This window comes from Amphibalanus amphitrite, unplaced genomic scaffold (genome assembly GCF_019059575.1).
Source record: "Amphibalanus amphitrite isolate SeventyFive unplaced genomic scaffold, NRLGWU_Aamphi_draft 000031F_arrow, whole genome shotgun sequence".
NCBI lineage: Eukaryota > Metazoa > Arthropoda > Thecostraca > Balanomorpha > Balanidae > Amphibalanus > Amphibalanus amphitrite.
Window position 1 is genome coordinate 435030 of NW_024881527.1, and position 25208 is coordinate 460237.

Sequence of the window (25208 nt, forward strand, 5' to 3'; positions counted from 1 at the left end):
CTGGGGAAGATCTGGGGCCGACTGTACAGTCAGTGTCCTCAGGGACAGGTGGATGGTGACCCAAGGCCAGAGCGAGGACGGGACAGCTCGCTGGGTCGGAGCTGTGTGCGTGCTGTGTTCAGCTAGGTGGCTGCTGCCTAATAAGCTGATCGGCCTCGCCTGGTTCCCTTCCAATCGTCACCCTGCTCGTCCCAAAGATCGCTACGATACGCGATGGTGATTTGTTCCAAAGTTGGACACTTGATCCCCAGCTATGCTGGAACCCATCATGCCATATTGGCTCTGACAAAGATCAACAATTGAGTGCTGTAAGTGTGCACTTCAAGTGAATTTTAAGACGAATAGGCGTGGATATGCTTCGCTATTGAACTGTTACAACAATATGTGATAGTTATATTCCAAATACATGCCACTGAAATCATATTTCGTTTTTTCACTTCTATGAATATGACACTGGTGGAAAATGAAGCGAAAGATAAGTATATTTTCAACTCCGACACACGCACACGACATGCTCCACTCGGTCATTCGACTGTCACACCGTCGATCGAACGAGCCTCGGCAGGCGAGTTAACCTCTAGCGTTACACTGTGACTGTCCCTGTCAGCCCGTGGCAGTCGAGTGGGCTCGCCGGGACCGCTCGGCACCGGCACTCCGCAGGCACTACGTCATGTCACACCATCACGATATCACAGCAGGGGCGGACGCGCCGCCCCGCCGGCGGCCCCGGCACGACCGCCGCGCCGGCGCTCAGCCGCCACCCTCGCTGCTCAGCCACAGCCGCTCTGGCGGCGCGGGTCGCTATCGTCCCGGAGCCCGCTGTGTGACCTGCCGCTCCTCTGCTCTCCTCTCAGTCTCCGCGGACGGGCACCTCTCAGTTCTCCTCAGTTCGTCTCCCGATCTGCTGCTCACCCCCTGGCGGCCAGGCTGAGAACTGTGAGTGCCAGCAGCGCCGGTAGATGGCAGGCGGCGGCGGCGGCTGTGCTCTTGGGCTCCTCCGGCTCCGGCTCCGGCTCGGGCGTGGTGGGCGGCTCGGTGGGCGGTGGCTCTGTGCCGCGCTGTGCCGTGCTCAGTGCGTGGTTGATGGCGCGCATCAGCTTGTACTTGGTGCCGCAGTTGCCACGGAAGTCGTCAGTGTCGAGTGTCCACACCATGGCTCCTGCCAGCTCGTACCGCATCGCCAGCTCCACCTGGTGGTCATAGCGGGCGTCAGTGGAATGTGGCCGCAGGGCACGGACTGGGGGACGGGAAGGCCAAAGTACTTACTGTGGGGACTGTAGGTAGAGAAGAACATCGACTGCACACGCTTTTTCTGAAGTCAAACCCGACTTCAGAAAACCATGAAAACTAAATAGTCGGGGGACGGGCTGGTCGAATTTGGTTAGAGGTTGAGCTCTGTCTTCGATGGATGGGATGACGATGTTGTTTAGGATGTCAATGAGCCACTGTCACCGATAGGTGGGGCGACTGTGATTGGGTCGGGAATGGGGCCTCGGTTGGCAACAGTCTCTCAGCAGGATCTGTTTATGACGGAGCCTGAGCCGGTGATGGGCAGTTGGTAAATATTTAACACTTTGCCGTGCCATCAGCAGTGACGGAATACTTTTCAGGATGTTTTCAGTGATAGTGCGTCTGGCATGCACCGTACATGTAAATTTCAAGGGCTTCACATGGCATGCTAGGTGATCAAACACGGGTATCAAACCAGAGGGCAGTCCAATTTCCCCCATGATTGTGTTGGTTTGTTGGACATGCTCGATATCCCGAGAGATATAGCTATTAACGTACGGCAACCGATGAAAGTACAGTCTCTGCTTAGCATTTTCCTTCTCTGATTAGCGAGAGCACTCAGAACCTCAGAACATCTGAAATCCTGCTCTCCTCCGCGTCATACTCGTCGTTCGTACGCTTTCTCATCACACTGTCCACGCCAGTAAATAGTTCGTATCCCGCGACCGCCCCCCCCCCTCTCCCCTGCACTGTCTCCCCTCCAATCCGTCCCCTCATCTCCCTCACCTTGTTTGTGATGGACTGTTCGTCGTCGAGGCTGACCCACATGTTCTTGTGGAACACGTAGGGCACCTTGGCCTCGTCATCCCATCGCGTGGTCCAGGCGATCGGCTCCGCCGCGCGCATCTCACACATCTCGTTATAGCCGAGGAAGCCGTCCTCGCGCGTGTAGGGGCCCTTGAAGGCCTTCTCGGCGGTCGGGTCGCCCACTTCGTGCCGGTCGACGTCGACCAGTTTGAAGGTGCGCCCGTAAAGAGGTACGCCAAGGACCAGCTTGGCAGGGTCGGCGCCAAGCTCCAGGTAGGTGTTCAGCGTGGCGTTCTGGGAAGACATGTGAGATGTCAGACAGATGGCGAAGATGGCTCGTCCTTTGTGAAGCTGGGCCCGATCTGCCAACGTTGCTATGCTCTCTGTCACGATCCACATATCGTTCGTGGTAAGCAACGGACAGCTTGGTAATTGGTTGGTCTCGGACCATTCGCTCTAAGCTCGCAATACCACCCAATCTTGTCTCTTCCACTCAAAGGTGATGCATTCCACTGAAACACCAGTGACGCTCTACACTGCTGCAGCTAAGGCGACCTCGCATGCGGGTTGCGAGTTTTTGGGTTTTCGAGTTTCTTCACAATCAAATAATACAAGCTGAGTGACCCACACTACCATCTAACAAGCAAGTCTGCATGTTTTTGGCTTGCGAGCCACCTTACATCGCATTCCAAAAGTTGATTTTGAGCCAACCTTCGATTTTCCTCGCTGCGAGGTCTCCGAGTTCTGCGAGGCTTGCGGGTTTTTCGTTGGAGTCGAATTTTGGTTCGTTGCGGTGGTACTGCGACTATATGTAATTTTCTGAAGGTGTACCGGCTTCACTGCATTCATGAAGTTAACATTAGGATACGGTCTAATTACTCTATGAATTAGTATTATGCCCGCAAACTCAAAACCCGCAAACTCGCAACCCGCATGCGAGGTCCAGTGTGGGGCGGCCTGACTCTATTCTACGCCATACCTCTGCCATTCGATCCCACCACTCCACGCTCCTCTAAAGCCCATCTCCATCCCGCCGTCAGCAAGCTATTCGCTGTCCACAGCTACCCTCCACCCTCCTCCCTGCAGCAGTCCCAGCACCCGTGACTTCGTAACCAATGACTCCGCGAACTCAAGGATTTCGCGGACACACGGTAACACCCATACTATCCGGCCGTCTCGCTGCCACTCACCACGCTGAGTTCCTCGCCGGTCAGCGGCGCGTTGTGGCCGGTCTCCTGGTCCCACTTGCCGTGGTAGTCGTACGACATGATGTGGATGTAGTTGAGCAGCTTGGACAGCTTCGGCACGTCGTATGACACGCTGATGATGGACTGAGGCGCTGCCACGGCAGCCGTCAGAAGCCAGCCGCGCGGCTCGTACGCCTCACGCAGCTCCTGAGGTCAGAAGTCAAAGGTCAGACGGGATCGGACAGAGATTCGACAGAAGTCAGACTAAGTTGCTATGAGATAACTTAGAGGCCCCTTACAGCGAGGAAAGACGGATCGTATGACTTGCATGCGCTAATTGTAGAATGGGAGATCCAGCCTCCCAAAGCTATTCTGACCTTATTTTAAGTTAGAAGCGAGCAAAATGACCTCACATTTCCGGGCGTCCGGGTGATCTGTTCTGAGCCTGCTTGTTCCTGGTCCTTCTATATCGGACGCTGGTCAACGTTGCCCGTTCACTGCCAGTAACCTACCTCGACGAGTTTGACGAAGTTCTGCTTGTCCTCGGGGATGCCCATCCGCCGGGCCGGGTACTCCCAGTCCAGATCCAGGCCGTCGAAGCCGTGCGTCCTGCGGCGGAAAAGTCACCTTTCAAGACCTTTAGTCACTATGCAATGTTTGATTAGTCGGGCTAGGTTTGGTTCGATAACCGACGGATAGCGCTAGTCCGTTCACTGGCTGTTCGAAGGATGTCGATGAACAGGATGCAAGACAGGACAGAGGACTGGTCGGGTGAACAGGAAGGTCGGCCGGGATGGCGCGAGAGGCGGACGGTGAACAGTTAAAGGTGATCAACAGCCAACCAGCCAGCCAGTTAGAACCACACCGCATTCGGCATTGTGAAGAGTTTGAGCACCGAATCCGGGGCGGGCAGTCAGCTGGGAATACGGAAAGTACGGAGACCGACGAGAGGCATGCTAAAAGACGCCACCATACGGATGTGGATGCGGATGGCGGAGCTCATAAAAGTCGTTTGAGTTTTGACGGACGTGAAGATCCGGTAATAGTAACCAGAACGGAAAACGGTGACGCGATTTAGTCCGGTTGAGCGCAGCACGCGATGGTGATAACGGATGCGGCGCACCGCGTGAAATGACGTCATAAGTGGCGTGCAATGACGTCAAAAGTGGCGTGGAATGACGTCACTCCAGTGGGCGCTCCGGTAGCCGTTCTGAGCGGGCCACCCTTGCAGCCTCAGCAGTTTGCTCGCCGTCCGATAGATAGCTCATCTATTGCGGCCTTGTTTCTGCCACAGTTGCACAACGAGCCTCTGACATCTCGCACGCGCCGGTGCTTCTTTAGGTCAGCGCCGAGACGGCTGACCTGTTGGCGCGGAAATCGGAACCGGTTGGCGCCGTCTGGGTGTGCGGACGGACAGGATTGCGCCGGGAGCACTGACCGCCGGCCGGCCGGGGAGTGTCCACACGTGCCGCCGAGCGGAGGACAGCGACTGCAGGTGGCCGCGGCCGCTACTGAGTGCCGGTACACCGTCCCAGGTCGGCTGCAGCCGCGGGAACGACGGCAGGATGAGTCAGGTCCGAGCGTATGACCCGAAACGGACACCGTAAGCAATGACTGGCTGCTGGGTATTTTCCACGCCAAACTTAGCGACCTCGTCCTATGATAATGAGTATGGAGTTTGAGGCCAAACCTTTCTCAAGCAGATGTCCAATACAGTGGCGGCGCTACACTGCTGAGGCGTAATTCGCACCTCCCTATTCCGCGGTATTTACTCCCGGCAGCTGCAAACACAATAGGTCGTACAAACTACAAAGCAATCACGGGTGCAGCGGCTGCTTACGTGAGGAAGTCGATGGTGCTGTTGATGAACTTTGCCCGCTTGACGGGGTCCTTGGCCATGTCTGAGTACTTCTTGGAGCCTTCGTTCCAGCCGCCGACAGCAATGGTGACCTTGAGTCGCGGGTTGAGACGCTTCAGCTCGACAAACTTACGGTAGTAACCTGCGAATGAGGACGGGGAGAGGGGTGAATAGAATAAACACTGGCTGATGGTGGAACACTGGGAGACGACATTACGACACTAACCAAATCAAACACCGGCATTGCCTGCATATACAATGATAGTTACACACATCACGCCATCCACCAGTCTTCATGCAATGGTGAACTTTCGGTATCAGATGTCCTTGAGTAACAATCAAAAGTAGGCAGTTGAAGTAGCGCAATGATTTTGTTGCAAAAATGCTGCTGGCAAGGAATAAACCGTACAAAAAGTCTGTCATAAACGCGAACCAAGCGTAAAAATGGGCTTGTGCTGCCAAATTGGGCGCTCCAATTTGGGATAATCCATGTAACTACTTATCGGAACTACCAGCATGCCAAGCGTGCTAGCTATGTGAGTGACGTAATAACAGGCTAGCCCAAATTGTCACGTGTTGTGCCTATGTGATATATTGACTTGCAAATGCACATGCATTAGCACACGTAGGTATTTGGTTTATTGCGCTATACGACACTCGGGAGAAAACCGTCTAACTGTTCGCCTATAAAAAAATATGAAAAATGTTTGGTTCGTGATATTTAGCGAAATAGCTTCATAGCTTTAGAAAATGAATACAATTTCAGCTAATGTGGTTTGAATTCATTCGTTTGCACTTTGCATCATGGACATTTATATTTCCCACTAACAGCGAGTTAATTTTTTGATAGCATTTTTATAGGGCGAATTTCGGTGCACTTTATCCCATTCTGGCTTCACCTTTATTGGTGATATCTATGTAGGTGTCCTCCTGTTAGCTACATTTTCGCTGTTCTCAGTGCTTATGTTATTTATCTCCAGACTCCACCTTGAGTTTGTTCTTAGCAAGATTGTCCCCTCACCTAGAGTTACCTGACAATTTGCAATGTCTGGTTCCTGTTACCAGCTCTGGTGTCCGTGTTTCACACCGTCCCTGCCAGTCGGCCGCCTGTGCCGGTTGGTACCGTCCCCCTCCCCCCCCCCACTTGACTGAGTCGGCCGGCGGAGCGGGCCGCGGTGAAGGCCGCCCGCCGCCGCTCGACTGTTACTTCCGCCGCTACGTACCGCCGCCGCAGCCGTCTCAATAGCCGTCTGAATAGCGGGACAGTGGGGCCGTGAAAACGCACTTATTCCGGCTGTATTATAACGGTCACATGATGACCTGGGCGGCGGTAGGAGGCTGGCTGATTAGTTATATCCTATATTTTTTGGCAATAGTTATAGGCCACCCTTAGACGTATCCATTTCTTAGGGGACTGCTTTCTATTTTTTCTGATTTAGTTTGGCATAACTGCATACCTTTCGACCCATTTCACGCGTTTTCGTGCAGTTATTAAAACTGACGGATAATTTAGGTACCTACTACATCGCTAGCCTGAACGTATATTCCTGTTGAGTTCGTGAATCAGCTCATAATACCCCGTTAGGAACAAATGTTTGTACAACCCATGCGCCTGGCTCTGGTGCACTGCCAAACTAACTATTAAACAAGATACCCTACAGCCTGGTGTTTGGCAATAAACTGTGGACTTCTATGTTTACAGTCCATGTCTAAGTTCGACACTGTTGACCTGTCCCTGCTGATGATACATTTTGGAAATAATACAGAACGGTCGCTCCTTAGTCCTTACCCCACCCCCTTCCGTTCAAGTCAGAGATAAGCACCGGTATCATGTTGCAGCTTTGACTGACCGTGGCCTCCTCCGGCGTCCAAGTCGAGGTTGGGGTCGAGCGATCGGATCTTGTGGCTGGTCTCGTCCAGACCGGCGAACGCGTACACGACGTGTGTGCACAGCTGCGGGTCGATGTTGTCCACGGTGAATTTACCCTCCTCGGGCCGGTAGAAGGCCCACGAGCCGAAGTAGCACACCACCACCCGGTCGTGGGTCGTCACATCCTGGCCTGAAACACGGCGACAGGGACGGGTCAGAGCTGAGGTGAAGTGTGGGTAGTTAGGTATCACTGGCGAGGTGCGACTTTCACAGGCTGATCCTGGGTTGTTTACGTGCTACATCAGTACCAGCATAGTGGCATCACCAATTCACCACTGGCCACATTCATTACAAACCGCCAATTTTGTACGAGCCGTATATAAAAATGAGCTTTTATCAGCGTTAGTCACTGGAGACACCAAACTAGCGACGTGTGCTCAATGTGCTAATGCCATTACGATGCAACACTTGCACACACATGTTTTCATAGGCGCTACGGGCTCCGGAGACCTGTCCTCGTCCGTCGAGAGCCGTGCGAACGGCCCGCACGGCGGCGCCTGCCGGCCGTTCAGAGCCGGTCCGGCCACACCGTTAGGTGGTTGTCCTCGTGCTGGGCACACCCCGCCCCCTTCCCCCTTGCACCGACGTGGCCCATCGTCGCCGATCGACATGGGGAAAAGCCCGCGCCTTTGCATGCGCCGCCGCCGAATCGGGTGGCTATCTTTTCCCGGTGTCATCAGGCCCGACTAGGTTTGGCTCGGCGGCCGATGTGTGGGACAGCGTGAGGCTGGCACCGTGACACCGTCAGCGCAGTTTGACTCTGTCGCACCGCTCGTCCTGGGCAGGCCTCTGGTGGCGGTCGGCCGATCATCCGTGGCCTGCTGCAGCTCGTGCGTGATTTGAGGCCAAAGTCGAGGCCGCACAAAACTGAAGGGCTTCATGTATCGATGTTTTTGCTCAAGGACGATTCCTGGTGCCACCACATGCTAGCCTCGCCACAGCCAGTCGGCGCTGCAAGGAGCTGTGGTTTTGAGCCTTGGACAATTAGGACACCGAATGCTGGCTAATGGCATGTAAATAAGCTCATCACGAAAATGTTGTCCGCACTTTTAATCGCTATCAGTGCTTTACATTTCACGAGCAGTTAAAATGCAAATTTAATTGCATTGACAAGCTAAAATGACGACCTTTTATTTAATTTAACAAAATGAGGCGGTCTGACGATGTCGTAGGCCTTACGATCTGTCAGGAGATAAGTGTCGGGCATATTTTCAACCGCCCAGTGAACCCCGAACGCATTTTCAGCCGCTCAGTAAACCCTACCATGTGTCTGTGATCATGTCAGCGGCACGCACCGCTCCACGTGTGTGTATGGGGGAGGAGGGATGGCGCACACCGCACACATATATGCACCTGTCTGCTGAACAAGGAAAACTCAATTTGTCACGACGCTGTATCAGTTCGTTATATCGGCGACTGAGCGCGGCCCTGATTCACCTCCGGTGCTGCTGTTCTGTGCCCAATCGCAGTCACCGCCGGTCGTCCGAGTCGACCCCGCTTATTTCCTCATTCTAGCCAAGGTCGGCGGGACCGGCAGTTTTCCTGGTTTATGCGCATCCCCGCCTCAGTCTGGGCACGGTCGACTCAGTGACTTTACTTAGGGTTCGGTGTTATGTCGAATCATTTCGATATTACGTCTAATTATGACGACGGAATGGTCGGGGATTCGAGGTTGTTTTTGTGATGTCTAGTGCGGAGAAGATAAAGGAAATGAACGTTTTTGTGCGATTTTGATTCTTTTTTGTAACTCACCGAAACCTTGAGACGCACATGGATGGTGTGAATCTCTGCCCGGAAGGTCGTCCCGGAACTAAATGGATTTTATTGTACAAAGCGGCGTTGTCAGTATTTCCATTTATTGTTCTCCGAATTTTCAATGAACATTTCATTTGGGAAAGCCTTTATAGTATCACTGATAATATGCTGTCGACATGCCCTAGCTGATGGATGCTGTCACATAGCTATATGTATGTTTCCATTTGCACAGAGTGTCAAATAATGTCAACACTGCGTCACTGATCACATTTGATCGCCATTTCCTGCCGATTGAGACCACGGGCACCTTCTGTGCGGCCGCCTCACTCGTTATCGTTAATCAAGTTATACACATGACACGTTACGTTACCGTTCAATCGTCATCCGTGTGAAATCTGTGCCATTATTTCTGGCTCGGCGCTGGTGACACCGGTCTGGTCCAATCGGTCCGGTTTGGTCCGGTCCGTTCAACACGGTCCCACGGCTGCGCCAGCTGCCGCACCGCCGACCGTTTCGGCTGACCGGCGCGGTGCCGTCCACCGCCCCGGCGGCCGGTCCAAATTAGTGGCACGGCGCGCGGTGCCGTCCGCCGCCTGGTACGGTCCGACGCGAGCTGACCGGTGTGGTGGTCCGCGGTCCGGTCCGGTCCGAACACGGTCCGGTCCCTACACGGTCCCGTCCGGTCCCTACACGGTCCGGATCGTGGTCCATAGCGATGTCCGGTCCGGATGGCGGATGGTGTGCATGTGTGGTGTGTGGTATGAAGAGGTGAAGAGGTCTGGGTTTTTGAGCGAAGATGAAATAGGCGGCTGTCTGATGGTTGCTCTAGCTGCTGCCTGTATCTCTCACTCATTGCTCCGCTAGCGTAGAGTAGCTTCTGGGTAGCTTTAGATCTTGCCCTCTGTCATCCACCAGTCACCACATATTGCTGGAGTTCGCTCAACCTCCTCTGTACGGCTAGCTGAGGGAAGACCAGTCCAAGTACAGATGAATCAGCTGATCTGTCTGGTTATCCGCTGACTGTTGACTGCAGTGAGTGCTGAGGGAAGACCAGTCCAAGTACAGATGAATCAGCTGATCTGTCTGGTTATCCGCTGACTGTTGACTGCAGTGAGTGCTGAGGGAAGACCAGTCCAAGTACAGATGAATCAGCTGATCTGTCTGGTTATCCGCCGACTGTTGACTGCAGTGAGTCAGAGCCTCACCCTGAGAGCGGCGATCGGTGGAATCCCGGCTGGGAACGTCACTTGGACGGAGGAGCTGGGACTGTCACTGGGGTCAGACAGACTGATCGGACTGAGTTGACTGGCACTGGGGCCCAGACTAAGTTCGGACTGAGATCTTTGTTGGTCGCGAGGGAATTGCTTGAGATCGAGGAGGTCGAAGTAGAAACTAGAAGATGGGGATTTGCGAGAGGCAGGCCAGCAACTGAATGCGTCGGCTGGACGCCAGAGAGACCAGTGACGCTATCTCTATTCCCTGACGTCATTCCCTGTCTGCAGCACGGTACCAGTGACGTCACACCGTGTCTGTGATGACGTCACAGTCGGCTGTGGCGGGACCGGCGGGGCGGACGAAGGCCAGCCACTGTGCTGCCGCTGCCGTCAGGTGCCGGCCGGCCGGCCGAGCCGCGCCGCACATGAAAGTGGCCCAGTCTGTGACCTTGGCTGCGGGGCGGCACATACCGGCCGGCGGACGGAGGCGGAGGGACGCCCTGCAGCCGCCGCCGCCGGGAACGGCCGACACTTCGGAGGAACGGCGCTGATGCGAGCGTAGTTGGAAAAGGACACGCCGGCTCAGCGGAAATGACGCTGTGAAATCACTTGGTGATAACGTTTCCTTAGTTCCGTTGCAGGAGCGTGTTGCAGTACGTGGAATTACAGATAAAATCCCGCCTGACTTGCTTGTTATTCTGTGAAACGGATTAAATGCTTTCAAATGTCCAATTGAACTGCATCTGAGTCACGTCTTTTAAATTTATGACCTAATGAACCAGTAGAAAACACCGATTATTATTCAGTAATTAATTACGGACTTGTTATGATGTTCTTTAGCACAGGGTAACTTATCACTAACAATGGTAGAATCATTTTCCACAGAAACAATTGATGGATGGAAAATTACGTAGGCAAATAGCTATAGGAAGGTACTTATAAGATACGTTCATTACCTATAACTCCATTTGCTTGGTCATGGTTGTTACATAGTTAGGTACTTACCGTGCCAAATCTATCAAAACATCGTAGAGCGAAAGCTCATTGTAGACTTGTCCAACGACACACTCATATGTTGACGGGAAAGAGACTCACACGCCATAAACGTACCAAATAAATAAAACCCATAAACAATATCAAAACGCCATCCTCAAAACGGAGTAATAATTTAGTGGTGTCGATTCTCACCGAGTGGCGTCTGGCGCAGTGTCTTAACGGTGTCAGCTCGGTGAACCGTCACGGAAAACCGGCCACCCCGTGGCCGTGTCGGCGAGGCGCGTCGACACACGACTCTGCAGTCCCGACAGCGAACCGGACGGTACGGGACAAGTCACCGAGTCAATCTGGCTGGATGGGTGGTCCGGTCCCTGGTGGCTTGTCCCTGGCTTTCTCATTCGCTATCAGTCGCGTATAATTTTTTAACTTGGAAGTGTGACACGCCGTACTTTCTTCCGATATCGATGTTACCACCTTTTTTTTCGAAATTCCGAGGACGGAATTTTTCCAAGATTGTTTCTGATGTGACACGCCGTACTTTCTTTCGAACCGAATTTCATGTAACACACTGTCCTATCTCCGAGCCGTGTTGGCCGATTGCCGATCGATGCCGATCGATACGCTCCGCTGCTCCCTATAAAAGCAGCGGCGACACGAGCGCGCACACACTCTGTCTCTCAGTCGGACACTCGTCACTGGACTCTACTGGTGGCGGTACACCGCGTGGGTCGCCGGACCATTCGGTCCGGGACATTCGTCCCGGACGTCAAGACACTACGCATTCGTTCACTCACGCTGGAGGACTGTCAGTCATTCGCGGTGTGTGATCGTTCGGTGTGAGAATCGCCGTCGATACCGGGCTGACTGGTCGGCTTCTTGACCCCCCCTGCGACCGACAACTATCATGTAAGTCCGGCAGCGCGTCGCCGGTCATTCGGCGGCATTAGATTCTCCAGCCTATCGAATGCTTTATTTTTGGCCCACTAACATAAAATCTGAGTCTGTCAATTGATTCAAATATCTCGGTAAATGGTCACTTACTCGTGGAGTTCAGACTTCTGCATCATTTTTGTGTGCGTACTGTTAACGTCGTCATAAAGAGTTGTGCAAATCTCGTACCCACTATAACGCCTTCGCTTGCTCTGAAGTTAGTTTATGTCTGTGTGCATTCACGTGTGTATGATGCGGATTGTGCATGTCAAATATGTCGTGCTCCCACTGCCCTCCCTACTCCCTCCTCCTGAAATTAGCACGTAACATACAATATAACCCACTGACGAAACTAGACTATGATGGCGAATGAGGGGCTATAACGAAAGGGAGATGATCGAAGCAATGGGTTGACGAGGTCGGGTAGATGATAGAGTAGAACGGGGTTCGGAAATTGTGGTCTATAATTGGGTAGCAAGGCTAACAAATGATATATCTCGGTCAAATATCAAGGGGAGTGGGTCGATTTGAGCGTTGAGGATCTGGGGGTTGTCCTTTTATTACTTTGCTATTAACCTGCCGTCATTAGCTCATATTAACGCTTGGATGACGTCAACTGACAATACCAGATAATTTCAGTAATCAATATCTTGTTTAAAAAAAAAAATCTTCAGTGCTCAGCATGCCATTTGACGGTAGTTCTCCTGTATGCAGTCGCAATTATCCGGATAGTTGTTACTTGCTAGTAGGTCTCAGTTCGCTTATTCATCAATTACAGCTCAAGGAGGTCCAAAATGAAACACCTTTCACGCATTCAATGTTTTGCGGCTGAACGTTTTGCATTCTATTTCATATAATGCGGCATGGTTAAGTGCGGAGTACGTTGGGTTCCAACCTTACTATAATTCTCGGTAAAGGCACGTTTTCTAGATGAAACCCAGGCATGGAAAACGCATGATCAGGAACAGATATAGTGTCTAGTTTTATTACTAGTTAACTTCCCCTTAAAACGTAAAGCGACGCCCGCTTTAATTTTGTGATGAATGCTACATTTCGGTACAGTGGCTCTCAGCAGTGAAATTGATGCCAAAGGGGCATTACGTAGAAGTCAATTTATTCTATTGTCAACCTGTTCTGTTGTCTTTGTTGAAGAACGCTCTTATAATCGTCATTCAGTGTGACTGGTAGATTTGGTTAATTACGTCAATATAACTTTGCCTAATTCAGAAAATTCCAGACGCGCCGTTCACCCTATTAGTGGCAGCCGCTTAGTTTCGGGGACGCCGTATCATTATCATTTAGTAATGTCCTATACTTGCTGAAGGACCACTCACCTAATTGACATTCAGTGCGTCTGGCATATTTGGTAAACTACGTCAATATCACTCCGCCAAACTCAACTGAATTCCAGGCGCGCCGGTTCGCCTATTTAGCGTCAGCCATTTAGTAGGGGACGCCGCATCGTTATCATTTATGTAAATTGTTAGTGCAGCAGATAACCGAACGATTTTGGGACCAAGTCAATAAGATAAACAATCATTGTCAGTTGGCTCCATTCCTCTATTCAGCGACTAATTTACGGGACAACAATTGTAGTGGTTAAGAGATACATATACGGCCTGGCGTTACACCAGCCGCCCTTACCAGGAAAATAGTCCAGTCGTTACCATTATATCGAATGGGGTAGATTATTACTACTAATTGTCATTATTGGCATCATGCCCCGCACCAGTGAGAGCTGCGACGAGTCCACTTCTAGGACACATGCAATAGTGTATGACGCCTATTTACTGTAAAGTTTCTACAGCACCAGCCCAGATCTCCCGACTGCTCTGTGAGCGCTGGGTTTACTGCCCCCATAAATGAGACAGCGACGGCTGGCCATGCGTGGCCGTAATTACCTCTCCATGGAAGCGAGCTGAAGCGTGTTGGTACAGTATACACAATCGACTGGATTACACTTTTTCAATTGTCGGGGAATGAGAAATAAGTGCTGTCCTCCCTGTCCCGGTCAAGGTAGTGCGATTGTACTTAAGGCAGTGTTGGTCGTTGCATGGAGATACCACCTGCATGCCTCCACACATTTTCGAATGGTTGGAGACGTGCCATTGGCTGGCTGAAGGTCAGATCCAGTTTGGGGGCCCGTACTGTCGTGAGCCGGCAGTGAAACGGGCAGGCGTCGTTGTTCGATTGCCTGTGCTGCCGCTGGTGAGAAGCGGCGGTGCAGGGTGCGTGCCTGATTAGCTAACCCGGATGTAGGGTGATGCATCACGCTGACGCCGTTGATAGATATCCGGGTGAAGTCCGCTGTGGTATTCCGGACGGTCCCGATGTTGTTTTCCGGGTGTAGTCTGCTGTGGTATTCCAGACGTACCCCGTTATGTTGCCGGGTTAAGTCCGCTGTGGTATTCCGGACAGTCCCGATGTGGTTTTCCGGGAGTAGTCTGCTGTGGTATTCCAGACGTACCCCGTTATGTTGCCGGGTTAAGTCCGCTGTGGTATTCCGGACAGTCCCGATGTGGTTTTCCGGGTGTAGTCTGCTGTGGTATTCCAGACGTACCCCGTTATGTTGCCGGGTTAAGTCCGCTGTGGTATTCCGGACAGTCCCGATGTGGTTTTCCGGGTGTAGTCTGCTGTGGTATTCCAGACGTACCCCGTTATGTTGCCGGGTCAAGTCCGCTGTGGTATTCCGGACAGTCCCGATGTGGTTTTCTGGGTGTAGTCTGCTGTGGTATTCCAGACGTTCCCCGTTATGTTGCTGGGTTAAGTCCGCTGTGGTATTCCGGACAGTCCCGATGTGGTTTTCCGGGTGTAGTCTGCTGTGGTATTCCAGACGTACCCCGTTACGGATTCCGGGAGTAGTCCGCTGTGGTTTTCCGGACGTACCCCGAGGTGGTTAGAGTTCCGTGAGTCTAAGGAATCACGACAAAAGGGTATCTCATGTAACGGGGCTACATGGTGGTGCCATGATTAGCCGCTTGGAGGGGGCTACTAATTTCTGGGATCCACTTCCGAAGTATGGTTGTCGTGCGAATGTGATTATTACTAGCTCGTTCCGGAAGCTCCTAATTGCCCTCAGAGTAGGCCGACTCTGTGGTCAATTTCGGCTATAGGTTGCTTCCAGGATGACCTGGATAATGAACGAGAGGTGAATGCATGTAATAATGTCAGTTGCGGAAGCCCAGAGATAATGATGCTAGCTGCCCACCCCGACCATTTAACACTTGCCAAAAAGTCAGATGAACTACTCTTGATCGATATTGTTTGTGACCGCTCTGAGTGGGCCTGTATTGCCCGGGCGTGTCCACCAGTCGCACAGCATCACCAGCTGCTCGTTTATGACGCTGAACAGTGAAATCGATACTCAACCCCAGAGAGAATAGCACGGCTCTCAGTACGGCCGACCGACAATGCGCAGGTGCCACTGCACTCATCGCTTGGTAACAATCCAAATCGGTAATCGTTTTACAACCGCGCCGAGCCGCGCGCGCCGGCAGGACCGGCGAGGCGTCATTTTATTGTGACTATTGTCTCGTTCCACCCAGTACAGAATTGACAAGTGTCACCACCACGTACTTGACTGATACAACTTTGGCTCGTAACGAAACGAATTAGTAACTTGCTTTTAGCCTGTTCTCTCCGCGCGTCTAACAAAGTCTCGTCAGGTCACCCGGGCCGACAAGTTTTACAAGTAAGACAGTAGTACTGAGCAGGTGCGGCCGGGATCATTCGGCGTGTCCGCTAGCCGTTTTATGGCATGAACGCCGAATCGATAGTTGTCGAAACTAAACAGCCTCCTCTCTCTCTCTCCCTCTCTCTCTCTCCCTCTCTCCCACTCTCTCTCTCTCTCTCTCTCTCTCTCTCTCTCTCTCTCTCTCTCTCTCTCTCTCTCTCTCTCTCTCTCTCTCTCTCTCTCACTCACTCACTCACTCACTCTTATTCTTTCTCTTTCACTCTTCCTCTCCCTCCCTCTGTCTTCATAGTTCCGTAACGTGCTTGTAGCGGAACAGTACATGAGGCTATTGAGTTTTCCTGGCATTATTGGCACTTTGTTTGGTTTAATTTACCTATGATGCGTAGGCACTGAACGTTTACCGAGATATGAGAGTGGAAATTGGCACAATTCAGACTTTAACAAAATTAGTCAGTCACGACAGCTTGTTGCTTTTATGCATTTTGGGCTTTGGGAATCTAAACTGCTTAATGATCTGCCGACAAACTGACGGGCGAGCGTGAGAGGCGTTACGCGGCGGCGATGATGTCGAACAAAGAAAACAGAAAGAAAATCACGGTACCACGACAAAAATCAGCATCGACATCACATCGAAATATCAATAAAAATATCAATCGGAAACGCCGCGTAACAGAAGCAGGTTTGATATGTCTCCAACGACACCTTAATTCAACTTATTTTGTAAGCAAGGCTCCTGAGTTGATAGAGCTGTTACTACTGTGCCGGAATACGCAGGTGTATTGCGGCGCAGCATGCGTCTAAGTTTTCCACACAGCGGATTCGCAGTACCTACCTTATGGAATCACCGCCATGGCAGGCAATCTGCGCCACAAAGATGAATAAATTGGAACTTTGCATACAAAGTTAGCGTCATTACCCGTTGACTATGCCTATCTGACGCCGCAAAACAAATCGACTTCCATCACCTTTGGTGTGGATACTCGCAACGGCTTGTTACTATGTGGCTTGTTGTTCTCCGCCAAATTACTTGAAAGTTGGCGACTGGCGGGGAACTTGGAACTCACCACAGCTTGGGGCATCAAGGCATTCACATGAGGCAAAATAAGCAACGTTAGCACGTGGTTTTGGGAGGCCCTGTGAATTTGTGCAGATGTTCTTTTTTGCACAAACGACCCTTCAAACGATGCATACGGCCGTTTTTTTGGCCTAAGCCCAATCAAACATGCTTCGCTATACATATAAGCTATGTAACTAAATTGGAACAATTCACGCTTCAACGCCTAATATGCAGACCGTTTTGCTTTGCATCGGACCGTCACTAGTCGGGAGTGTTCTGCATAACAGGCAGGGCCAGATGGCGTCGCTTTTCCTCGACGGGCACGGGTGAATACCCCTTTCCGGACGTCATGTCTAAGCACTAGCCGGCGGCGTCAGATGACAAGATGGTTTGTCCACATGACGAGCTAGATTCGCTCCAACTCTGTCTCTCTCTCACAGCTCCTCTATAGATAGAACTGGACGAAGTCGTGGCTCATTAAAGACATGTTTAACGCAGTGGCAAGGGGTGATGTCGCCTCAATGTCAATACTTAACGTAGGTATGCATAATTCGCTTATAACTCACTGGTGAAACTAGTCGTTTATAACCCTCCATTTTCGATATTCGCCCGTTCACACGTTCACTACCGAGGGCCATGAACGTGTTTTTAACTAGAAGTCCCGCTGATGTCTTTAGCGATAGTTTCTACACTTTTAGAGGACACGTTTTAAACTATGTGAAAGGGCTGGAAGCAGCGTGATCGCATCCGCTGTGCTTTTAGTGTTTCTTGTTTACTAGGCTTTTTAGGCTATTATTTATTTATTTACATCTCCTGTGTTTATAACCCTACGTGTTTTTATCTTCAGTGTGTGTGTGTGTGTATGTAGGTGTGTGTGTGTTGTGTGTGTGGGTGTGTGCTGTTTTACTGTCTCTTTGACTTCGCCTTTTAAGTGGACTTATTGTCTGTTGGCGATTTTAAATATACAAATACAAATACAAATACAAATACTGGTTTTCAGTCAACGTTGGGCATGAAAGTGGATGTATAAGCATTTCCTAACCCCTTTAGCTCTTTATTCTTCACCCATTTTTCAACTTGTCAACGCCCAAGTCTCATTTTCGTCCTTTCTCTCTCTGTTTACACGCATCTGTGTCATACCTTTGTTTTCACTTCGCTTTCATCTCCGTTTCGATACATCATCTCTCTCCATTTCGATATTCTTCCTATCTGATTTTCTCGGCTACCACCGTGTCCGCACGACAGCCTCCTCTATAATAGTCTGTCAAGCGGCTACCAACGTCTCCTGCGTCTCCATTCCACCTTTCCTGTTGCGCTGTCTCCCATTTCCGTCTCTCTTATCTCTTTTCTGTATCTTTGCTTCCGTTCCATCGTCTCAGTTCATCCGTCTCTCATCTCTTTTCCCTCATTTATCTCCGTATCCAACGCCTTTTTTAACCTCAGTCTCCTCATGTCTCCGTCTCCGTCTCCGTCCCTGTCGTCTCCGTCCTCGAACGGCGGCCCGCCTCCCCGCGTGACAGCGTGGCCAGGGCCGGCCCTCGCCACGCCCAGGCGGCCCCACCCGGCGCGTGGCCAGCGGTGCCGATCGGCGCGCAGTGAAACTATCACCGGCACAATCGCCCGTGCCCGCCTCTCACCCTTTCCCATGTGCACACAATGGGTGGAGGTCAGTGTCACGTTGATCGGACGCAATAGACCGCCGCAAGAGGTCAGATATCCCGCGGTTATATAGATATTGCAAAGGCAAAGGAACCCAGCCCTTTTCTTATCAACATTTACTGAGAGTAGCTATTGAATAGCACGTGAAATGAAATCGCTGGCGTGGTTTGCGAAGCAGAAATATTCGCAATTCCCATATTCCTCTGTTGCGTCTGCAACTGACGCACGCTACCCTGCTTTGCAAACAATGTCAGTCGAGAGGTCACGCACTGCTCTTTCTGCAGGCATTGCGTACCCACTTCCGTCCCGTCCCGTCCCTCCCTCGTGCTGCGCTGGCACCGGGCTCGCGGCGCCGCCGCGCCGGTGCGGCCGGGCCGCCGCGGGTGAAAGCTCTGCGCGCCGGCGGCTCGGGAAACGCGCGGACTATCTCCGGCGGCTGCGGGACGGAGCGTCTCGGCGTCCTCAGTGGCGGAGATGCCACCGCCTGCCGCGGGCGGTCGCGATACACCGATAGGGAGGGTGTGAGAGGCACCGGAGGTACGCGAGGCAGGCCTCCTGGCCCACAGCTTTGGGCGTGGGAGGCCGTCAGGTCAGGGTTGGGTGTCATGCCGTGCCCTTGCGCGGAGAGATCGACAGGTGAAACGCGCCCGGTGACCCGCCCCGGTGAGCGGCTGAGAGGTCAGCGCGCGTCCACAGTCATGGTGATACGGCACTGTTTACCAACTTCTTGGTGTAGCCCACAACATTGCTGTTCACTCTACAGCGAATGTGATCTCACGAGCTTCGGAAGATTACAACAGCGCAGCACGTAAGTGCTGTAATGGCCGGTTGGGGGCGGGGCGGGGCGGGGCGGTCCGAGGTCGGTGACCTGGTCGGGGGTCAGCGGTCGACGCAAGGCTGACCGCGAGGGAGAGCGGGGCTCGCCCGATCCGAGCCGTCGTAGCCGGCGGCGCAGCTCCAGAAACAAAGGCGCTGCCGGTGTGAATCACCGCTCGCCGGCCTGCAGGCGAGAAACCACTGCGCCACTTGCGCAACGGACGTCGCACGCTGGCACGGGGCGCCGCCGGCAGCAGAGCGCCGCCAGCGCGGTGCGGCGGATCCCGAAGAGTGGGGGATCGGTGACTACTCAGAGTCTTAGAGACCAGTGATGCCGATGATTCATGGCTTTGACCCGCGGACGGGTGGATATTAGAATCGCCAGCGCTGTCCGGTCCGGCACCGAGTCACCATCTCCACCGGACTGGACACAGAGTCGCTATATCTCGGCGTCCCGCCGGAATGCGAGCTGCAGCCCGCGGGCACCGGCGCGGCGTCCGGGGAGCGCGGCGCGGGGCGACTGGGCGGCGCCATGTTCCGTCCGCGGCCGTCTCACTCACTGCTGTGAGACAGCAGTGAGATGTAGGTACTCACCTGTCGTGTGTCTGGCGGCGAGCGTCAGCAGCAGCCCGAGCAGCACGCCCAGAGGCGTCATCTCCACCGTCTGCACCGTCACTGGCGACAGCGCCCTCCGCGCCCGGCCCGACTCGCTGCTGTACCTCGGCGACCGTCTGCGATCAGCTCACTGCTGCGGCTGCTGCTGCTGCGACGGCGGCGGCGGCGGGACTGCCGCGGCGGCCCGCTGCGTCAGCGCTCGACCCGCGGAGGCCGGCGCCTGGGGCCGGCCGGACGGCCCGCAGCGGCGGCGGCCGTGCCAGTCGCGCGCCGCGCCGCACGGCGGCCCGCTGCCGGCTCGGCGGTGACGACTGGGGCGGTCCGGCCGGCCCGCTGCCGCCGCTGCTTCTCAGTGACACACAGACACAGACACACTGTCCAGGGGGTGACACCCGAGAAACATCGATGAAATACAACCAAGATGCATCCAGATGCACGTGCTAAATGCAAGGCCTTGTCAAAATACACTAAAAGGGAATTGATAAGATAGACCTAATTGATCATAAACCTATGTCTAAAACTAATGCGCCGATCGTCGCGAAACTTTTAGTACCCTCTTGTAGGTACATGAATTTGACGCCTTGTGACCAAAAGTTTTTCCAAAGCCCGTGATAGGTTGGTCATAGATGAAGTCAGAGTGACGTCCTGCTCTGCTACTTTCGACAAAAAGGGTTTGCGAGAAGAGCTGTCACGCCTGCAGTTTTGAAATTAGAGAAAAATGTTTAAATTAAAAGTATGAAATGAACAGGGCTATAAAACTTCTATATCGGATTTTTATTTTAATCTTATTTTGACCCCCAATTTCAGAAAAGTGAATTTTTAGATACAATAGGTACCCCGAAAAGCCATGTTTTCTTCGAAATTGTGAAAAAACGGAAGATATGTTACACAGAACTATTGGCCTGCTATCGACATGCGAAATTTGAGCTCAATAGCTCCATTTTTGGCAAAGTTATGGCGAAGAAACTGCTCAAAATTGATGACGTTAAATTTTCAAACTCAATTTTCAGCCGTTATAGACCACGTAGAGTAAAACTAAAACCACCATTGGATTACCCGTGATAAGCTACAATGAAGAGACACCCTTTTTTATGCAAAATGTGAACTATGAAATTTGACCTTTTTTGACCTGACCTTGGCCTGAACTCCAACAGAACGTAATGTAAACTGGCCCCAACGGTCGTCTAATCAACACCATTGAATTGCAAATGTAAAATTGGCCGTAAGACATGCATTACACGGCCCTAGTATAGTTGGGTTAATATTTTGACCCTCAGTGACCTGACAGCTGACCTCTGTGACCTAACTTGTTATCAGTGACCTCTTTAAGCAACATATGTATTAGGTAACCACTAACCGACGCTCTATCGATGATTTTTGATAACATACCTTTTACTCGATGTTATAACGCGTTCCCTAGAAGGCCCGCCTAAACGGTGAAAAATGCGAGCTTTGACCTGACCTGTGACGTCATCGATGACCCCGAGGCCAATGACATTACTTTTCTTGGATATTTTTCACAGGAACGCCGTTTTAGTTTTGCAAATCCGTCCAGTAGTTCCGAAGATACGAGGGGAGGGGCAGAAAAAAAACGCCCCCTCTCCCACCGGATCGCGTTATAATCAGACCCTAACAGGGCGCGGGTTATAATCAAAGCGAAGCCAATTCAAATGACTTGGAACGACACTCGTATGTGCACTGTGCGGAACATAGGCTGCTGCAACCTAGGCCCACGCAAGGATCATGGATGCATTCTGCAATATAACTAACATGAAATAAATGCTGATACGATATACCAGCCTTTGTTGCCTTTGATGTACTTTTGTTGAATCAGCCTGAGCCCTATGCACATCACAGAATGCTGACATGATATCTGTGTGCTGTACTATCCGAGAGAACTAGACGCTCCTGTGTCTGTCCAGCTAATACGGTGACTGCAACTTCACATCAGAGAGTAGCACTGGATAGAAGAGAGACTGCATTCTGTCACAGAAGGCTAGCACTAGGTACGTGGCAACGCGAACGGTGCACGCACGACGAGCATTGACTTTCGCCAGCTACATCGAATGAACGCGGTTGCTTCAGTAACCACTTTTGATAATTGATGGTGACAAGATGCTTGAAACGTGTTTATTCCGGAGTGTTCGGACGGTCCATACTTCGTGCGTGTAGGTACAGTCACCAGCACTTGCTACTAATCACCTCGTTTTTGTTCAGTAGTTTGAAGACCGATCAATTCTCAGTCGAGCAAGATGCGTCAAACGATCGGTTTGGTCCTCTGATTTTCGAATATCTAACTTGTTTTTGTATATTCGAAGCATTTTGGGATGAGGAGCCAAAAAAACTCTTTTCTGCCCTAAAGTGTGCCCCAAGAAGTCGTAGAACCTAGCCCCGCCTCTGATTCACAGACCACTAGTGCCATCTCTTGTCAGCCGAACAAACCGCAGAAGTAAATAATGTCACGTGACTTTTGGCACACGCTACAATTACTACGCAGCTGTAGTGGGGGAAGCGGGGCGGAGGCGTGAAGAGGGACGCGATCGGTCGGCTGGGGTCAGGTCGCCGAGGTCAGAGGTCATCCACTGGAGGGTATTTGGGCGGTTGAGCCGTGTGGGCTTCGGCCTGCGGAGTGGGGAGCGCCGGGACCTGTCTGGAAACAAGCCCTACAACGCTGTGACAGTCGAGAATATTCTGAGGAAAGGAGAGAGAGGGAGAGAGAGGGGCAGAGAGAGAGAGGGAGAGAGGGAGAGAGATAGAGAGAGAGGAAGAGAGATAGAGATAGAGAGAGAGAGGGAGAGAGATAGAGAGAGATAGAGAGAGAGAGGCAGAGAGATAGAGATAGAGAGAGAGAGAGAGAGAGAGAGAGAGAGAGAGAGAGAGAGAGAGAGAGAGAGAGAGAGAGAGAGAGAGAGAGAGAGAGAGAGAGAGAGAGAGAGAGAGAGAGAGGGAGACCGATAGAGAGAGAGGGAGAGACCTATTTTACATCCTAGGTCATCTAATGTCAGGAAAGATCATGAGCGATTGTTTATACTGCAATTTTAAATACATACGCTAGATTCGTGTTCAAAGCATATTCTAAGCTCTAGATCCAATGTATAAAAAGGCATATGAAAAGACATCTGATGTGCTCATATCATCATTACAGATCAGCTGATAAGCAGCATGGTTCTTTCACGAAAAGTGCGCCTCGGATGTGAAAAAATAAGACGTGAAATTGTAATAACACACTTAACCAAAATTTATTGAAGGATTCGAATTGAGATGGGTGCAAAATGATCTGACTAAAGATCTGACCTAAAAACGACCCAAAGCCTTCCTTCATTGTCCGAAAACCGCCGACAGTTGATAGCTCAATGACACTAGAGCCGTGCATAAGGAGGCGTGAAAACACTCTCCTCATCTCGATCTATTACAAGAGGACCATGTCATGGCTTGAGAAAGGTGTTCTCAAAATAAATGACACATTATGAGTGAGTAAATAATCCGCGCCCCCTTGGGCTATTGGCGGACTCTACCACCTGATGGGGTGGTGCAGCCGTTTCGCCCTCCACCTGAGATCTCGGAAAGTTACCGATCGATTTTGAAAATTCAAAGAGCGTTCGATAGCCCCACCAGGGAACTACCTTGTTACCAGGTTTCGTTGACCTAGGTGCAACCCATGACGTCACAAGTCAGGTCAAAGGTAGCGTTTTTCACCGATTTAGTCTAGGGAATGCGTTACAGTCAGTTAACACGCGCCCCGTAGGGGGGGGGGGCCGAAACGGCCCCTCCCTGTCCTTTTCGGTCGATATCTCCTAAACGGCTGGAGATATCGCCACCAAACTTTCAGGACCCCTCCGGGCATCAATTTTACACATTGTGACCAAAAATTTTTTCAGGGGCTATGATAGGTTGGCCACAAATGACGTCAGAGTGACGTCATGTTCTGTCATTTTCGACCGAAAAAAGACCTTCGCGAGAAGACCTGTCAGGACTACAGCTTTGAAGATACAGAAAAATGATCCAAACATAAAAGGTGTAGAATTGACAGGGCTACAAAACTGCTATCTCGAATTTTTGAAATTTTTGAGTTTTGACCCCCAAAAATCAAAAAAGCATTTTTTTGATATATTCGCCAAAAAATCCAAAAAGTTTTTTGAGTTTCGAAAAAACCGGAATATATGTGATAGTGCCTACCGTCTTCTATCCACATACCAAATTTCAGATCGATACCTCGTTTTTTGGCCAAGTTATAGCGAAAAAAACTGTTCAAAAATGATGACGTCAAATTTTCAAACTCAATTTTTGGCAATTCTAGAACTCGTAGAGCAAAACGAAGACCACCATTAGACTCCCCGTGACGAGCTGCATCGAATCAATACCCATTTTATGCAAAAATATCAACTTTGAAATTTGACCTAATTTGACCTGACCTTGACCTGACCTTCACCAAAACATGACCTAGGCTGGCCCCAAAGGCTGCCTAACCCACATAATCGCATTTGTCATGTAAAATGGACCATAAAACATGTATCACACGACACATTCATATTGTGACCCCCGGTGACCTGACCTCGCTGTGACCTGACCTGGTATCAGTGACCTCAGATAGCAAAGTATGTGTTTGACGAACAATGTACCATCGATGGTTTTCAATAAATTACCAATTTACTCGCTTTCACAGCACATTTCTTGAATCGCCTGTGAACGGTGAAAATCTGACCTTTGACCTGACCTGTGACGTCATCGGTTTGACCTAGGTCAATGAAATTTGGTCACAAGGTAGTTCCCGGGTGGGGCTATCGAACGCCGTTTGAATTTTGAAAATCGGCCGGTAACTTTCCGAGGTCTTAGGGGGGGGGCCGAAACGGCCCCCCCCCCTACGGGTGGTAGGGTCCGCCGGTAGCCCTACGGGGCGCGGGTTAACTGAGTTAACACATCAAATAAAAGGCATGCTATCGAAAAACATCGATGGAGCGTTGGTTGCCTAATGCATATGTTGCCTAAAGAGGTCACTGATGCCAGGTCAGGTCACAGAGGTCAGGTCACTAAGGGTCAAAATACGAATCCAACTATGCAAGGGTCGTGTGATACATGTTTTATGACCAATTTTACATTTAAAATTCAATGGTGTGGGTTAGACGGCCATTGGGGCCGGTTAAGATTACGTTCTGGTGGAGGTCAGGTCAAGGTCAGGACCAGGTCAAATAAGGTTAAATTTCAAAGTTGATATTCTGCATAAAAGGGTATCTATTCGATGCAGCTCATCACGGGAAATCCAATGGTGGTCTTTGGCTTCGTCTGTGTGTTCTGTAACGGCTAAATATTGAATTTGAAAACTTTACGTAATAAATTGAGTAGTTTTTTATTGCAATAACTTTGCTAAAAATGGAGCTATCGAGTTTAAGTTTGGCATATCTAGAGTAGATAGTTCTATAACATATATTTCAGTTCAAATTTTGAAAGTTTTTGGTATTTTCG

The 25208-nt window shown here is 51.2% G+C and overlaps 1 protein-coding gene across 1 annotated transcript; it reads right to left on the reverse strand.

The window, feature by feature from the left end:
• Positions 1–464: 464 nt before the first annotated feature.
• On the reverse strand, positions 465–19919 carry LOC122367444 (probable chitinase 2). Its single transcript, XM_043340518.1, has 7 exons — positions 19728–19919; positions 6933–7142; positions 5065–5224; positions 3737–3833; positions 3228–3431; positions 2017–2331; positions 465–1190 (listed from the first exon to the last, which is right to left on the reverse strand). Exons 1-7 carry the CDS (start codon positions 19786–19788, stop codon positions 909–911), a joined length of 1329 nt encoding a protein of 442 aa, XP_043196453.1. The 5' UTR covers positions 19789–19919; the 3' UTR covers positions 465–908.
• Positions 19920–25208: the final 5289 nt, after the last annotated feature.

Bases quoted from the DNA above. Each gene is read 5' to 3' on its own strand.
- LOC122367444 (XM_043340518.1), bottom strand. From the start codon at position 19,788: ATGACGCCTCTGGGCGTGCTGCTCGGGCTGCTGCTGACGCTCGCCGCC. The intron at 7,143-19,727 runs GTGAGTACCTAC...GCCGTGTTTCAG, and splicing joins CGCCGCCAGACACACGACAG to GCCAGGATGTGACGACCCAC. The intron at 3,834-5,064 runs GTAAGCAGCCGC...TTTCCGCCGCAG, and splicing joins AGCACCATCGACTTCCTCAC to GACGCACGGCTTCGACGGCC.